The sequence below is a fragment of the Pipistrellus kuhlii genome, unplaced genomic scaffold (assembly GCF_014108245.1).
Source record: "Pipistrellus kuhlii isolate mPipKuh1 unplaced genomic scaffold, mPipKuh1.p scaffold_m20_p_3, whole genome shotgun sequence".
In the NCBI taxonomy this organism is placed as follows: Eukaryota; Metazoa; Chordata; class Mammalia; order Chiroptera; family Vespertilionidae; genus Pipistrellus; species Pipistrellus kuhlii.
The window spans coordinates 132,929,614-132,947,180 of NW_023425529.1; the positions used below are offsets into that span (position 1 = coordinate 132,929,614).

At 41.3% G+C, this 17,567-nt stretch overlaps 1 protein-coding gene across 6 annotated transcripts in view; it reads right to left on the reverse strand.

Moving 5' to 3' along the window:
- TBC1D4 (TBC1 domain family member 4) overlaps positions 1-17,567 on the reverse strand; it is a 189,159-nt gene that overhangs the window by 64,263 nt on the left and 107,329 nt on the right. For all 6 annotated transcript variants that reach the window (XM_036455379.2, XM_036455382.2, XM_036455380.2 and 3 more), the window contains exons 2-4: positions 11,087-11,668; positions 9,045-9,134; positions 5,350-5,454 (exon numbers count right to left, since the gene is read on the reverse strand). In XM_036455379.2, coding sequence (XP_036311272.1) covers positions 5,350-5,454; positions 9,045-9,134; positions 11,087-11,668 — 777 coding nt within the window. The remainder of the gene's footprint in view (positions 1-5,349; positions 5,455-9,044; positions 9,135-11,086; positions 11,669-17,567) is intronic.

Sequence of the window (17,567 nt, forward strand, 5' to 3'; positions counted from 1 at the left end):
TAATAATAATAATAATAATAATAATAATAATAATTAAAACCTGCCGGCTACTTTCTTCCTTGCTCTTCCAATGACCCAGTCAATAATTGTGAGTCTAGCATTCTAGTTTCCTGGTTGCTTTCTTCAGGTCAGCTAACAGCTCATCCTCAAGCACTGTCAAGCCAACCTCAGGCCATGCCGCCTTCTCTGGGAGACAACCATCGATATTACCTGTATCGATATTACCTGTAGATTTCCCAACTGCGTTCAAAGTCTGGGCTCTGCATGGGGGGCTATGGAGTGCTGAGGGCTCATCAGAACTACCTTTGGCACTCAAAACCATTTGCCATGCTTGTAAACTGTTTGTTTGTTTTTTAAGACTGTTCCCCCCCTTCCCCTATGGCCTAGTTGAAGAATAACCTAATATTTAAGGGATTCAATCTACTTCTTCAGTTGAGTGTATGTGGAATTTAGAATAAAAAGAAACTTTATTCTTACTAAAAGGAGAGCTCAAATGCCAAGCCACCAGTCACTATTTAGTTACATTTTATTATATTACCAATCTTTGATAAGGCTTATGAATTATTTTATATCACTCTATGAATTAAAATGAAGTATTCATAAAATGTGTTCTTTTATACTATAATTAAAAGCAAAGATTTCTAGTTCTTGAAAATGAAATCACTTACATGTTTAATGCCTTCACATTTTTATTTCATTTGCCTTGTTATGTCTTCAAATGCAATTTCAATTACTTATGCAGCTATTCATTTATTTCTGTTTTTTTTCTGATTTATCTTGGGATTAGCTTTCATACAGGGTTATAATTTGATATTTAGTAATACTGCCTTGTAAAAAACCTCCAATGGAAATACTAAACTTTCATGTTTTACCTATTTCCAGATAAATCAAAAGGCCATTTTAATTATGTCTGAAATGTGATTACCAATTCCTTCCTGCCACAAATATTACTAAAAACTTAGACTTCTAAAATTTAAAATGTTTTCTTTTTTTATCCACCTTTTTTCCCCCATATAACCTATGAAACTGCAACTTCAAATTAATGTATTGTGAATAACTTAATTATTTCTGTTTAGATACAACAAAAACTCATAGGTTGTATTAAAGAGATTAATATTATAGTAAAAAAATGGGCAAAAATAAGTCAATTATTTGCAAACAAAAAGAAAGTATTCTTAGTGCTATTCATCAGGCATAAGTCAATTTCCAGTAAAAAGTACAAGATGAGATTTTTTTTAAAAAGCCAATTTATGATATCTAGGTGAAATTCATAATGAAACAATGTTCATAAACATTTATATGCCAAACTTAGGTATTTTTATAGCATTTTAAAATAATTCTTAAAAATCACAGAATGTGTAAAGACTTCAAAAGATTTTGGAGCCTAACTCTCTGTAAAATCTTAAATCTTTTTTTTTTTAAATATGCTTTATTGATTTTTTACAGAGAGGAAGAGAGACGGATAGAGAGTTAGAAACATCGATGTGAGAGAAACATCGACCAGCTGCCTCCTGCACACCCCCCACTGGGGATGTGCCCACAACCAAGGCACATGCCCCTGACCGGAATCAAACCCAGGACCTTTCAGTCCACAGGCCGACGCTCTATCCACTGAGCCAAACCGGTTTCTGCTAAAATCTTAAATCTTAAGTCTTGGTAGCCTGGGTCTTTTTTTGTTATTGTTCTACTTTCCCTGGATATTGTTGTCCGTGGGATTTTACTTTTTCCTTGAATATAAGTAACATAATTTTCATTTTTTCACACCTTTTAAACCAATTTTGTAGAAAACAGAAATGACATTTTCTACAAACTTCAGGGGTTGGTTAAACAAAATTAACTTACCTACCTACAGCTATTTTACAAAAGAAGGAGGGGGGACTGAACCTCTAAACTTCCAGTATCACCCTCCGGCACCCATCAGAACACCATACTATTTATCAATTCACAGCAATTGCTACAAAAAAGAAAAAAAAATGCTAGTTGTGTATTCTTTGTACTCAGAGAAGTCAGCATGTTGTAGTTTCACAATATTCTGTTTTACACAACTGCCAAGCCACATCAATCATAACACTGTGCTCAGACCTATACCATTTAATTGACTGTGTTGTTTTGTTACATGTGTCAGCTGCTTGGGCCATCCTCTGTGAGGCAGGAAATTTACTTTTTTTTTTTTTTTTCCTCCTGGCTTGCAGTTCTGATGACTTGCTGCTCTGTTAAGATGCCTTATGATAAAATTAGAATAAACAGAGTTTCAAAGATTCTCACATGGGCCTGTCCTTCAGAATAATGGTGCCCAAACTGGGATTCTAGTCCAGCTTCTGTGCACCAAGAAGGAAGGCATTCTCAGCCAGTTTTGTCTGTTGCCTTAGTCACGGAGCTTGTTAGAGTGGAAAGACACAGCACGTCCCCAGACTTTCTACTCTGAATCCCTGTTTCCAAAACTCATTCTATATGCACGAGGGTAAAACAAATATACTAAAACTACAAACAAAGCAAGACTTGTCAAAGAGGTTGGAAGTAAAAAGGTTTCCACAGTCTTCCTTTTAATGTAGATCACCCAGTCCTCGAAGATGACCCAGCACCCAGAAAAGGATTGCTTGAAGTTAAGAATAATACACTTTCAGTCACTAAAATACTATTCCCAAGCCCCCAATATCCTAGGAGCACTGAGGGGATACAACATGAACACGAATGGTGCCAACCCCAGCCCCGTGGCATTCACAGTCTAGTGGGGTAGGAAGTTGTGAACAATAAATAAATGTGGGGATTTGTCAGAACTGCTAGTGACCTAGGCACGAGGCAAGCCCCCTGAGGACAGAGCAACTGAAGTCGATTCCTGAAAGCGATGGCTTTGCTAGGATGTGATAGGTAAGCTGGGTCCTAATGTGTGTGTGGCAGGAAAGAAGAGGAAGTGGGCTCAGGCCACAGGAGAGCAAGGCCAAGCCTGATTCGCATCCAATGACACAGCAGGAAAGAGAATGTGAACACAGATAACGAAGGCCGGCACCATCTCTTCCTTTAGCGGCAGGGTGGACCCTGAGGCCCACGTGGTCTCCTTCTCACCTGGAGCATAAAGCATTGAGCCCTGGCTCTGGCTGTCTAACGCAGCAGGCTCTTCCCTCCATGCGAGAACCAACAGTGACCTCTGAACTTGAACTGCACTTCTGTGAGCCCCAGCCACTGACTTAAATCCTAGATCTCATGTGTCACATGCACACAGTATCTGCTGATTCAAAGGCAAACCAAACAAAAGCAACATCACACCGAGTGTCACTCCAGTCTTCGAGGTCTGGCCTGGAGAGCAGCTCGGGGACAGGACAGCATGTTGCAGATGTTGTCACGAAAGGGTGGACATCGAAGGAGAATGAGGAGCCCTTTGCCATGCTAGACCATCTAGATTTTTGTCCCAGACCAAGGAGGCATAAACTGGTTTTTGATGAGGAAATGTGAGCAAGGAAACTGTGGCTGGATGACAGGTTAAACCAGTGCTGGGGAGACTAGTTAAAACTCAAATGCAATTCTATATAATAAAAGCCTAATATGCAAATCGACTAAATGGCAGAAGGACCAGTTGCTATGATGTGAACTGACCATCAGAGGGCAAACGCTCAACGCAGGCCCCAGGCCAGCCAAAGCAGGTGCCAGTGGGGCCTCCCAATCGCCCCACCGGAAGAAAGAGGCTACCAGTGGTGGCAGTGGGGGGCGGGACCGGCGAGCAGGCACTGTCAAGCCAGCCAATGTGGGTGCCAGCGGAGGGCCTCCCAATCGCCTTGCTGTTCACCCCGCAGATTGGCCCTGATCGCCAGCCATGCCTAGGGATCCTACCCATGCGCGAATTTCATGCATTAGGCTTCTAGTAGTGTAAGAAGATAAATGCCCAGAGTCAAGAAGCAGACAGAGAAGAAAGGGAGGCAAGATGGATATAAGGAATATTTCTATCTTGAGTTAATAGAATTTAGTGAACAGGGGTATAGAAGGTGAAGAAAATGCATTGAGCTGCCAAAATAAAATGTGGCCCATAGGACAGGTTTGGGGAAGGGAGGAGAGTAAAGAATCCAAAAACTGGTGGAAGAATCAGTCTTAGATGAAAAAGAAGGACAGAGAAGGGAAGTATCATAGTAAGGAATGAACTGAGCAGGGGCAGTGAAGCAGTGGGCACAGGTGACAGATTGGTGGGCACTTCCCAGTGTTGAGTCATTGGTTCTCTTTGCTTTCTCTCTCCTATTTCCCCCAGGTGCTCATTCACTTCCGTGCCTTCAACTGTCATCTACTTCACACCGTCCCTCCAATTTCTCTCTGAAATCTTGAACTAAACTATTACAGAGTGGCCACCTGGACACCAACATTTGGATTTGCCATGGGTGTAATTAATTACTTAGACTGAGAACAAAACTCATATGGGCCACTCTTGGTCAGTGGCAAGAATACTATAATCCTTAGAGGAAAAGGTTGAGACCCAGAAGGCACGAGTCAGAAGGTGCCTTGGAATCCATGTACTTCCATTTCTTGATTATTTCCAAACGCAGTCTCCAGGCTGAGACTATGGAAGGCAAGAGCCACACCGGAATCATGCACCAAGGAAATGAAGAGAATGCTGCCCAGCTCGTTTGAGTATGTGTAAGGTGTGTGTGGGAGAAATGTCTGTGGAGGAATCATTGTATGTCTAAGGAAACATTTTTCTTCAAATGATGGTGATATATGTAAAGGTTTGTGTTAAAATGGCTAGGAAAGATAACACAAGTGGGGGGGGGGGGGGGAGGAAGACATTTTAGGGGGAAATAACAATATATTTTTATTCACTCGCATGTATTTCCAAGTGTGCCTTACATATTTCTTCCAAACTCCAACAGCCCCCATAAAAGGTGGAGGGGGTTGAAGACATGAATTGACTTTCCAACTCCAGAGAGAGAAAAGGAAGGCTAAAGACCATAAAGAATGAAGTATTCTCAAACTAAGGACAGGGCTAATGAAATAAAGCAAAGTCATTCTCGGTAGCATTATGTATTCTGAGATGTTATAGCAATGAAGGAAATACGAGGGGAGAGGCCTTCCTTATATTCTTACATGAGCAATGAGAAAAGTAACAGCTCTCCTGTTATTAGTCTTTTCCTACTTTTTAAACATACTCCTGGTACGATGACTGGATTTGCCAAAATCTATAAAGTATCTCAGCTTAAAAATGACCATGGCCATTTCTGTGTTCCCTATGCTTGTTGCTCCTTTGAAGAGCAGAGCCTGTTCTAGGTGTCCTCTTCCTTTTCCACTAGCGGCTGTTCTGGGAGGCTTGGGTCATAAAAGATGTGCCTCCCGTTAGCCGGAATTCTGGGCAGAAACAACCACGCCACTTACCAGAGATGCATTGGCACACTGGAACACATAACAGATGTACTGGCTCAGCCCAGTCTCTGGGGACTCCCGACAGATGAAGCCAAAGTGGTCCACATGCTTTATGCCCTGGCAGGGAAAGAAGCGGTGTTTATGGGAATATGTCCTTTTAATCAACGCTATGAAAATCAGCATTAGTTCTGTGCTTCCACACTCCCACCAGGCTCCTCACAGCACTGTGACAGGAAACATAATGTCACACCACATTTATTATATATGGTGGCCTTTTGATACAGAAAATAAAGGGTGAGACCAAAAACTCTATTTTTTATATATATATATTTCAGAGAAACATTGTTTACTCAGTGCCACAGGAGAAAAATATGATGAACTGCTCCTCAGTGAAGGGGCAGTCTGGTGATTCATCATAAACCCTGTTTCCAAGAGGCTCAGAATCAGAAAAGCCACATCCAGCAATGCTCCAATTAAATGGCATACAAGTCCCTAAAGTGTGCATTAAAAACACCCGAACGTCTATCTATTTAGAGACCTTAAGGAGCCGTGCTTGCTAGAAAAACAATACATTAAAGAAATTATTGCGGGTGTCAGTTATCCAAATGCACAGATCACTGTGCTCCCTGAATGTAGGATAAGCTAAATAAACTCAGCTACACTTACTAAAAAGATTCTGAGTCATTTGTGAATCTCAGTCAGCCTGAATGCGTACATGCCAATTAGCAGACAGTACCTTATTATTTTAATAGCAAGCATGGGATTTTGAAAAGCCAGGTAGGCAAAAATTTAAAGTTGTCCTACAGTCAACCTAAATCCCAATGAGGAAAAAAAAGATGTATGCAGGGTGTGGGGTATGGATTCAGACAGATTTGAGTTTCGATCTTAGTTCAACCACCTAGTGGGTATGAGGCATTATGCTGGGTTGCTGGTAATTACCTCTGAGACTCTGTTTTTTTTTTGTTATGAAAGGGTGGAAATGGCACTAATTGCAAAACATTTTTGTGATTTGGAACTAAGAAACATCTATCATAGTTCCTGGCACGTTTGCTAAATGGTAACCACTATTCTTGTAATAATAAGCTCACGCGACCTACCCTGTTTCCCCGAAAATAAGACAGTGTCTTATATTAATTTTTTCTCCCAAAGTTGCGCTAGGTCTTATTTTCAGGGGATGTCTTATCTTTCCATGCGCTAGGTCTTATTTTCGGAGGATGTCTTATTTTCGGGGAAACACGGGTAATAGATATGGTGAGAGGAAATCAACTCTGATAAAAAGGAAAAAGTCTGTAGTGAGGAGTGAGGCTACAATTCATGAGGTGAAAGTCAGCTCCATCTGGTACAACTCATTGGTGATGAAAGACTATCGTTTACTAGCTTAGTACTAAATGGGAAAAATTCACAGGACCTCGTTAGCTCACTGAGTCTTCAGGCAGGGGCACTGTTTCCAGTGCCTGTTCCCCCTGCTTGCCAGGGACACAGTCATACAGATTCCGAAGAATGAAATGTTAGTAGGTGTGCATGTGTTAAAAAACAGGCCTATTCCTGAAAGCGGCCACGTGACATCAGTTCAATTCTGGGGAGAGAATAAGAGCAGAGCCACTCAGTGAGGAGCAAGGGTTCACCTGACAATGATTCCATTCAAAGGCTTTTCCACAAATTTCTGTCATATTTTTGTGTAGAATGTCAGAATAGAAAGATTGCTTTAAAAAGCTGGGGAGCAAAAGCCACATTTGAACTGCCAGTTTTACATATTGGACTTAGCTGGGTTTGTTGTTTTTTTAACTAGTTTTTTTTCCTTGGGTGTTCAATGAGCATTGCCAGTTTTCTTACAGAAAGGTGTGGGGACTGTGGGGTAAGTGGCACTTTTTAGGATGATTCTTCGTGCTCTGGGGGGAGTGAGGCAGTAACCACTCTAGTTATACACCACTCTCTCCCCAGTACTTGGCACAAGGCCCTACATGTAGAAATATCCACTCAACAGTTACTGAATACCTATGTGTGAAGACTGTCTTAACACATCTTCTGATGCTCTGTAGAATAAGACACCACAGAATAAAACACCTGCCCTCACCGAGCTTAGGATCTCCGAGTAAACAGATAATTATGAGAATGCTCAATAAAATACTGTTATCCATCAGAGTGAATCATCTTTCTACACAATTTGTTGTCTTTTAAATGGGAATTTAGAAATTTGGAATATATTCTTCCTATAGAGATATGCTGCTTCTATCTCTTATTAGAGTAGAAAATGTTTACCTTTACAACCTAATTTTATGTCTTCATATAATAGAACAAAATGAAACCGCATTAGCTGAGGCTGATGTGGATAATTAACAAGATATGCAAAAGCTTGTCATTTTTCAAGGGAAAAATGTCTGAATATCAAATTTATGTAATGCTAACTCCAAAAACAATCTTTTTTTTTTTTTTAAGACAGTCTTGCCCTGACCAGTGTGTCTCAGTTGGTTAGGCTTCAGTCTGTGCACTGAAAAGTTGCTGGTTCAATTCCAAGCCAGGGCACTTGCCCGGGTTCTGGGCTAGATCCCCAGTAGGAGGCATGCAGAAGGCAACAAATCCATGTTTCGCTCTCACATCAATGTTTCTCTCTCTCCCCCACTCTCTCCTTTCCTCTCTCTCTAAAAATCAATTTTAAAAAGTCTTGATTTTTCAACATTAAAACATAGGAAGAGCCCTAACTTGTTTGGCTCAGTGGATAGAGCATCAGCCTGGGGACCCAGGTTTGATTCCGGTCAAGGGCATGTACTTTGGTTGCAGGCACATCCCCAGTAGGGCTTGTGCAGGAGGCAGCTGATTGATGTTTCTCTCTCATAGATGTTTCTATCTCTCTCCCTTCCTCTCTGTAAAAAATCAATAAAATATATTTTAAAAATATAGGAAGAGATCTTGGCACAATCAGGTCCCTGTAGGTATATCTAAGTCATCCTGCTAGGAAAGAAGTTAATCCTTCTCTATTCCAGAGGCATCCTTGCATTTTTAACCTGCCCATATTTAGATTTAGATATTCCCTCTACTCCAACATCTTCACAATTTTTTTTTCTATATTTACAATATATTTAGGTAGTTCTAACTTTTGGATAGATGTTCTAAATTATCAGTATGGTATTCAGGACACTAGCTTGTGTCTAATATGACTTGTACACATTTAACTGTGTCAGTTACTTAAACAAGTTTCAAAGACACAGTTTATGAATTCAAAATAAACCAAAGAACAAAATAAACCAAAGAACATTTTCAAAATTTAGGCTTTCCATTAACAGAATTTGAAAGTACTGGTTCTCCTTTTACTGATGACTATGGTGTCAAGAGCAAGCGTGACTCAGTGATGCCCACAAATCCCATTGACCAAGATTTGGAGGAACACTATCTGTGAAGGTGTTTTTCAAAAGAACTCATCACCACAAAAATTCCAGCAGTGGGGAGAATTTAATGAAGTGATGCTATGAAGAGAAAGGGCTGATGAAAATGAGGACATGATATTCTGACACTGAGGAACCGAGCAGACTTTTGTTACTGACATAGACACAAACACATGAACACTCTCAACCTAAGACAAATCCACTTAAAATGTTTAATTTTTTTTAAATAGTCCAATTTGAAGATGTTTAAGCCCAATTACTTTGTGGCTAATTTAGAAACAGGATTTGGTTGGTTTCCTCAAAGCTATGATTTACTTCAATACATACCTGAGAACAAGAAGAGATATCTTTAAAATTCTTTTCAAGCACAACTGATTTAGTGTCTGGACTGATTAGGTTAATCTCAAACCGCCCAACCTTAAAAGTAAAAACATTACAATTAATTTCAACACTCAAGAGCCTAACATCCTACTTTACGATTAAATAGTCAACTAATAATATAGATTCAAATGCTATCTCCAGATATGCATATGCACATGTGCTTCATCATCCAATCCAACCAATATTTCAACTCCACACATCAGCAGCTTCATAATATTCCTTTCTTTTGTCTAAACATCATAACAATTAAATTGATCTTAATTTACAAGATACCTTTTCAGATTAAAAGTGATTTATCTCTTAAAAAAAAAAAGTAACCTTTCTTTACTTTGTCATTTCTAAAACTACCAATTATTTAAACATAATTTATAATCATAAATTTCTCCCAAATAGTCAACAAAGAGATATACTACTTGCCATTGGCCAGATAATTAAATTTTTTAAGTGAACAACTCTTCAGAAAAATTAACACCATGGACTATGGCTATCTAAGAAAAAGAATAAATCCAACAGCCCAAAGAAGAGGTGAACATTTAACACCTCACCAAAGGCAAGCTGATGGACACTTTAATAATATGCTCAGAGTGATATTAACTTTTTATAAAGAACAAAACTGAAGAACTCATGAACTTCTGACAAAGGAAATATTGCACACAGGGACTGTTTACCAAATTATGCTGTGGAATTTCCTTTTTCTGGCTTCTTTATAACAGGATATAAAGGACAGCAAGACTTTTTTTTTTTTTTTTTTTTTTAAGAAAACTAACCTTACAAACTCAGGATTAAAGAACCTCTACAAGGCTTTGAAACACATAAAGCTCTTTTAAGTGATATCCTATAAAACTTCAAAAACTGTTTATAATTAAGATGGTATCTTTTACACCTGTAATAAATAGAGCGTGCACCAAATTACTGTAATCCCTAGATCCAGTCCCTAGATCCAGTAAAGAAGGAGGCAGCTGGTGTTTCTTTAACCTTCTCTTTTGTGTATAATCTCATCTGAAAGCACCCCTATAAGCCTCTGGACTTTTCCTTTTTCTCTCCTCCAGGCCTAATCTCATTCTCCAGATTCACAGCGTTAAATAATCTATAACACTGACTTTCTGGCCCTGGCTGTGTGGCTCCGTTGGTTGGAGCACTAACCCATACACCAAAAGGCTGTGGGTTTGATTCCCAGTCAGGGCACATGGCTACTGATCCGGGAGTGATGTCTTCTCTCCCTTCCTCTCTCTAAAATCAATAAACATATACTTGAGTGAGGATTAAAAAAAAAAAAAAAAAAAAAAAAAAAAAAGGCCAAAACTGGTTTGGCTCAATGGATAGAGCACCGGGCCTGTGGACTGAAGGGTCCCAGGTTCAATTCCAATCACGGGCATGTACCTTGGTTGTGGGCACATCCCCAGTAGGGGGTATGCAGGAGGCAGCTGATTGATGTTTCTAACTCTCTATCCCTCTCTCTTCCTCTCTGTAAAAAAAAATCAAGAAAATATATATATTTTTAAAAGTGTTTTTTTTTTAAGTAAAGATAAAACTGCCCCTTTAGGGTCCCAAATGAATTAAAAGTTTGTGACTGAGGGTCACTGTGGACCCCCATAAACAACAACATAGCAAAAAACTGGCTTTTTACAGTTATTTAAAAACAAAACAAAACAACAAAAAACAGCAACTGTTATTCAGGCAAATTGCTGGTGATATTATGAGTCCTCTTCTGTGCTTACACTTTCCGCTAGCTTTCCCGAAGTCTCCTTTCTTTTCATTGCTTTTCTCTCCATCTCTTCCTGCTTCCTCATTGCTTACAATCCACATCCCAATGCCTATCTCTCCGCCCTTCTCTCCTTTCCTTTCTCTTTCTCCACCTGCCTTACTGCTCCCCAAGGTGGGGAGAAATAAAAGCTGGATTATAGCAGGAGGAGGCAGTGGGAGGCACAGAAGCCCATGTTTCTGCCTAGCCAGGGCTGAGGCGCGGCGGCGCCCCCTGCAGGCAGCACCTGGAACAGCATGGTCCGGTTCTTCTCGGAGTCGGAGGGCTGCACGTGGCTGGGCGCGCTGGCGTGCCGCCTCCGGGGCTGCGGCTTGTGGCTGTTCTCGGGGACCTTCCTGGGCAGCACGCCCGTGACGCTGCTGCACCGGGAGCGGAACTCCTGCGGGTCATCGAAGACCGAGTCCTCCAAGATCCGCTCGGGGAAGCACACGCGGGAGCTGGCCGCGGGCGCGGGCTGGGGGGCCGCGGCTGGGAAGGCAGCGGGGGTGCCGTCGGGGGTGTCGTCGGGGGCGCCGTCGCCCTCCTCCAGCAGGATGTCTGCGGGCGCGCCGGGCCCCTCCACGTCGAACACGGCGCGGGGCTCGCCCTGGCCCCGCAGGCGCTGCTGCTCGTGCAGGCTGAACTTCTCGATGCAGTCGTCGATGAGGCTGGACGGCGCCTTCTTGTGGGTCACGGTCACCTTCCCGCAGTACAGCACCTCGAACTTCTGCGAGTTGTAGAAGGCGTCCTCGCTGTCTTTGCTGGGCCTGGCATCCTCCTTCATGGCCGCTTTGGACAACTGCCTGATGCTGCTAATGACATCCGGGACCTGAAACATTAAGTGACAATAATCCTTTCAGCCAACTCCCAGAGATCATGCATGTTTCCTAGGCCTGCTATGATCACACAGAATGCTACCAAGGTAATTTACAATACTCCTTTCAGCCAGCTCTCAGAGATCATGCATGTTTCCTAGGCCTGTTATTATCATACAGAATGCTACCAAATGATAAAGTGTAGAAAGGAACAATCAGACCCTATGTAAGGCACATTTAAATTACACTATCAGATATAGATGACTTAAAAGTAAGATTGAGCCTGACTGGTTTGGCTCAGTGGATAGAGCGTCAGCCTGCGAAGTGAGGGGTCCCGGGTTCGATTCCGTTGATGTTTCTAACTTTCTATCCCTCTCCCTTCCTCTCTGTAAAAAAATCAAATATATTTTTTAAAGTAAGATTGACATTTAATGATATCGTATTATACATTCCCATTTTAAATGTATTCATTTTCCAAACAACAAGACCATGAATGATATAGGCCACTATCAACCTTTACTAAATCATAGTCTACCTTTTGAGTACTTTTATAAGTTATTGTGAGGCATCAAAATTAAGGGGGAAAGATAACATGTTTAAAGTGTAATGATTGAAAATGCATGAATAAATACACAAAAGTTATTGTGAGCCTCAGCAGACAGGAACCAAAGTTTCCACTTTCCAGGTCAACAAATTAAAATCCACACACCATCAGCATCAGCCATCAGGAACAATGCAAATGAAGGCCATAGTAAGGCAACATTACTCCCCATTAGAATGGCTTACATGCAAAAGACCAAGAGCCCACTGGGTGGTGAAGCGATTGGAACTTTCATACATTGTATTTGGAAATGCACAAAGGTACAACCACTTTAGAAAACTGTTCAGCAGTGTCTTAGGAGTTAAACACAGACTTAACTCAGGATCCAGTCATTCCACTGCTGAGATTTAGCCAAAAGCCCTGAAAATTTATGTTCACATAAAAGCTTGTGCTAGTACAGTGTTTCCCAAACTTAGCTCATGATGAGAATCACCTGGTGGAGTTGTTAAACTACAGATTCCTGAGTCCCAACTAAGAAGTGCTAAACTAGAATTTTTGGGAACATATAGGTAAAATTGTATACTTAATGAGTGCTCAAAAGTTTATGTTCCCCCAAATTCTATTATAGTTTTGCACTTCTTAGTTGGGATTCAGGAATCTGTAGTTTAACAACTCCACCAGGTGATTCTCATCATGAGAGAAGTTTGGGAAGCACTGTGCTAGTACATGAATATTCACAGAAGCCTTAGTCAAAACTGAGGGGGGGAAAAAATCACAAATGTTCATCAACAAGTGATCCCTCCCTAATTATCAGGAAATGCAAATCAAAACCACAATGAGAGCCCTGACCAGTGTTGCTAAGTGGTTAGAGCATTGACCTGCACACCAAAAGGTCTTGGATTCAATCCCAGTCAAGGGCACATACCTGGGTTACGGGTCCACTCCCCACCCTCAGTCAGGGCTCGTGCAAGAGGCAACCAGTCGATTTATCTCTCACACTGATGCTTCTCTTCCCTCTCTCTCTCTCTCTCCCTCCCCTCTTCATCTCTCTTTGCCCCATTCTCTCCCCCACACCCCCACCCTCCTTCCCTTCTACTGTCTCTGAAAAAAAAGGCAATGGGAAAAATGACCTCAGGTGAGGATTAAAAAAGAAACCCACAATGAGACATCACCTCACACCTGTTGGAATGATATCATCAAAAAGACAAGTGATGACAAGTGCTGATGCAGACATGCAAAAAAGGGACCCTTGTGCACTGATGGTGGGAATGTAAATTGGTGCAGCCTCTGCGGAAAACAGTGTGGATGTTTCTCAAACTATTAATAATAGAGCTACCTTATTACCCAATAATTCCACTTCTGTGTATATACACAAAGGAAACAAAATCACTATCTTGAAAAAACATCTGCACCCCCATGTTCACTGCAACATTATTCACAAAGCCAAGACACAGAAACAACCTAAGTGTCCATTAACAGATAAATGGATAAAGAAAATGTGAAATACACACACACACACACACACACACACACAATGGAATATTATTTAACCATAAAAAAAAAAGGAAATCCTACCACTTGGATGGACTTTAAGGGCATTTTGCTAAGTTGCACAAAGACAAATACTATATAATCTCACTTATATGTAGAATCCAAAAACAAAAACAAAAACAAAAGGCTCATAGAAACAGAAGAAATAGGTGATTGCCAGAAGCCAATGGTGGGGGGAATGGTAGTCAAAGGTACAAACTTCCAAAAGATAAATAACCTCTGGGGATAAAATATACAGTCTGGTAACTATATATAAAAGCTTAAGTGACAGGTCAACCAGTTGCTATGATGCACACTGACCACCAGGGGGTAGATGTTCAACGCAGGAGCTGCCCCCTGGTGATCAGTGTGTTCCCACAGCGGGAGCGCCACTCAGCTGACCAGGATGAGAGGGACCCGGATGAGCAGAAGTGGCTCCTCCCCAGATCCCTGCAGGCCACGCTGAGGGGCCCCACCAGTGCGTGAATCTGTGCACCAGGCCTCTAGTAGGGAATAATACTTATTATACAGTAGGTCCCCAGGTTACTTCGGAGATTTGTTCCTACAGCGTGACATAACGCGATTTTCACTGTAAGTCAGAACCCACTTATGTAAGCACCTAAATCACTCACATGGAGCACATACACAGCAGTAATGAAGTGAAAAGAGTAAAAAAAATTAAAAAAAAATTTAAAAGATAAAAATTCCTGACCTTTACTCATGGTAAATAAATAATAATAAATTTAAAAAAAAAAAAAAGCACATTATGTACATACAACCAAATGATGGAACTTTTTTTTTGTTTTTTTTTTTTTTTTTACAAATACTGTAAATGGGAGATGGCAACATAACCACGAAATGACATATATTGAGTCTGACATAACCCAAGGACTGTCTGTATATTTGAAAGTTGCTAAGAGAGGAGATCTTAAAAGTTTTCATCATAAGAAAAATACTGTAACTATGTAAAGCAGCGATTTTCAACCTTTTTCATCTCATGGAACATATAAACTAATTACTAAAATTCTGTGGTACACCAAAAAAAAATTACATATTTTTCTGACCTGACAAGAAGTAGGTATAATTTTGAATTACTAACAGAAATATAAGAATAGTAATTACCTACCATTTTTGCTCTAAAGTGACTTTTTAAAAAATCATTGGTTAATTTCTGGTACCAAGAATTAACCAATCAGATGCAAACTTATTATGTGATCAATAAGATACAACTATGTTATGGTACAAGACGGGGCATTCACAGGGAACAGCTACTATTGTGTTGGCTGTTGTCATTTTTTATTTGGCAGTCTAAGATAAAAGTCAGTACCCCTGACTAGTCAGGTATTGCATGTTTTAAATATTCTTGCAGCATACCAGCTGAAATTGCTAATGTATGGTGATGGATGTTACCTAGAGTTATTGTGGTAATCATGTCACAATGCATCCATGTATCAAATCATTATGTTATATACCTTAAGCTAATGCTAATACAACATCATCTATAATATTAAAAGCATGATATGCTAATTAGACCAGGCGTTCCTCTAGACGACCTTCCAGATGAAGCGGGGCTGTGCGAGAGAAGCCCAGGTCCCAGGTGCTACAAGGAAGCCGGTATCAGTAGCCACGGTTAGGAATACCTACTTTTGCACAAATTTTTGCATTGGGCCTCTAGTATGTCAATAATACTAAAGAAAAAAGTTAATGGATAAGAAAAATGTGGTACATTCACACAATGGAATGCTACTCATTATCTCTCACAGTTTAAATAAAATTTTTAACTGGTATATATTGCCCCCTTCAGTCTGTTTGTATATTTTCAGAAAACAACTCCAAGACCATGTGGATTCTGGCAACAGAGAGGAATTGACAGGACTACTCCAACCATGAAGACAGAAGAGAAGCAGTCTAAAGATGGAAGTCACTGATGACACTGTACCATCATAGCAGTCAGCAGCTGTGTATCACTGCAGGTTGCCCAGGACCAAACCAGAGAGGGTTGGACTGCATTACCACCATTTGCCCACCATCCAGAACTGAAATATCATTGCTGACATGTACACATAAGGAACTGTTAGACATTGAAATTGGGTCTCAAAAGAACTGGTGGCCCAGAAAGAAACTCACTACAGACTGATTCATAGGTCTTTCAGCATAAAGATTATTGCTTGTCTCATTTTTTATTTTTATAAATATATTTCCAGTAGGACATGATTTCACTCATCTAGGGGAAATGGTGAACAACATAGACTGATGAATAAGAACAGACCCAGAGATAAGGAGCCATGGGTCAGACTGTTGGACCTCAAAGGGAGGGTGGGGATAAAAGGGAGAGATCAACCAAAGGACTTATGTGCACACATATGAGCCTAACCAGTGGTCAAGGACAATAGGAGGGTGGTGGGGGATTGGAATGGGGGTTGAGGACAAATATGTGATACCTTAATCAATAAAGAAATTAATTTTTTAAAAAAGTTTAAATAAACTTTTTAACTGGTGTACCTTGCCCCTTTCGGTCTATTTTTAGACATCAAAAGGATCCTTTTTAAATTTGTCATGTTACCAGCAAATCCTCCAAGCTCCCCATTCATTAGGGGTATAAGACTCCACTGTTAGGGTCCCTGAAGAAGGCCAAAATTGGTAAATGATTATAAATTACTAGAAGCCTGGTGCATGAAATTCGTGCACTGGGGAGGGAGGGGTCCCCTCAGCCCAGCCTGTGCCCTCTCGCAGTTCCAGAGCCCTTAGTAGGGGTGTCGAACTCAATCAGAGAAGGGGCCAAAATCTAAAATCCAGCCTAAATCGCGGGCCAAATGGTTTACTGAACAGTCATAAACTGTCACTGTGATGGAAACGCAGCGGAGTGCAGTGATGACAGTGCGGTGCGGGCCACATTGCAAGGCCTGGCGGGACGGATTTGGCCCGCGGGCCTTGTGTTTGACACATGTGGCTTAGGGGATGTCTGACTGCTGGCAGTTGAACATCCTTAGCTCTGCCATGGAGGCGGGAGAAGCTCCAGCCACTGCCGCTGTGCTTGCCAGCCATGAACCCAGCTTCTGGCTGAGCAGCATTTCCCCTGTGGGAGTGCACTGACCACCAGGAGGCAGCTCCTGCTTGAGCATCTGCCCCCTAGTAGTCATTCTGCCGTTTGGTCAATTTGCATACTAGCCTTTTATTGTATAGGATTATATCACCTGGATAGCAGATGGGCTGAGCCCCAAAATGGCATTGGCCCCCAAGGACAGAAGTCAGAGATTTTAAAGGACTCTAGGTGGGCTTTTCTGGATGGAGAATTCTATGGGCAGGTCCTGATCCTGGGAAGTCTGAAGGGGAAGGATAATGGTCTTAGCAAGTGGAACATGGTCTAAGCGAAAGAGAATGTTGGTTGTGAAGTTATCTACAGGTCAGTTCCCAGAGGAGGGAGTATTTATTCAACTATTTGATCAGACCTAACACAATGTACAGGGTCCTTGTCATCCAAAAATGAGAAACATACAGATTAAGCGTGCACTGTGGCTACACATCCTCCATATGACCTTCAGAGGTCAACCTGGATTTTCATTTCTTCATCCCCGGCTCATTAGCTCTGATCTTACTCCTACACAGCACTCCCTCGCACTCACTCTGCCTTCAGCCGCACCAGCCTCCTAGTTATTCCTGGAACCTGCCAGGCACACTTCTCTCTTAAGATCTCTGAACTCCATGCTCCTCCCCCAGACAACAGCAAGTCTCACCCCCTCACCTCATTTAAATAGATGCTTTAATGTCATCTTGTGAGGCAGCACCCTTCCCCCACTGGAACACACACACACACACACACACACACACACACACTGACACAG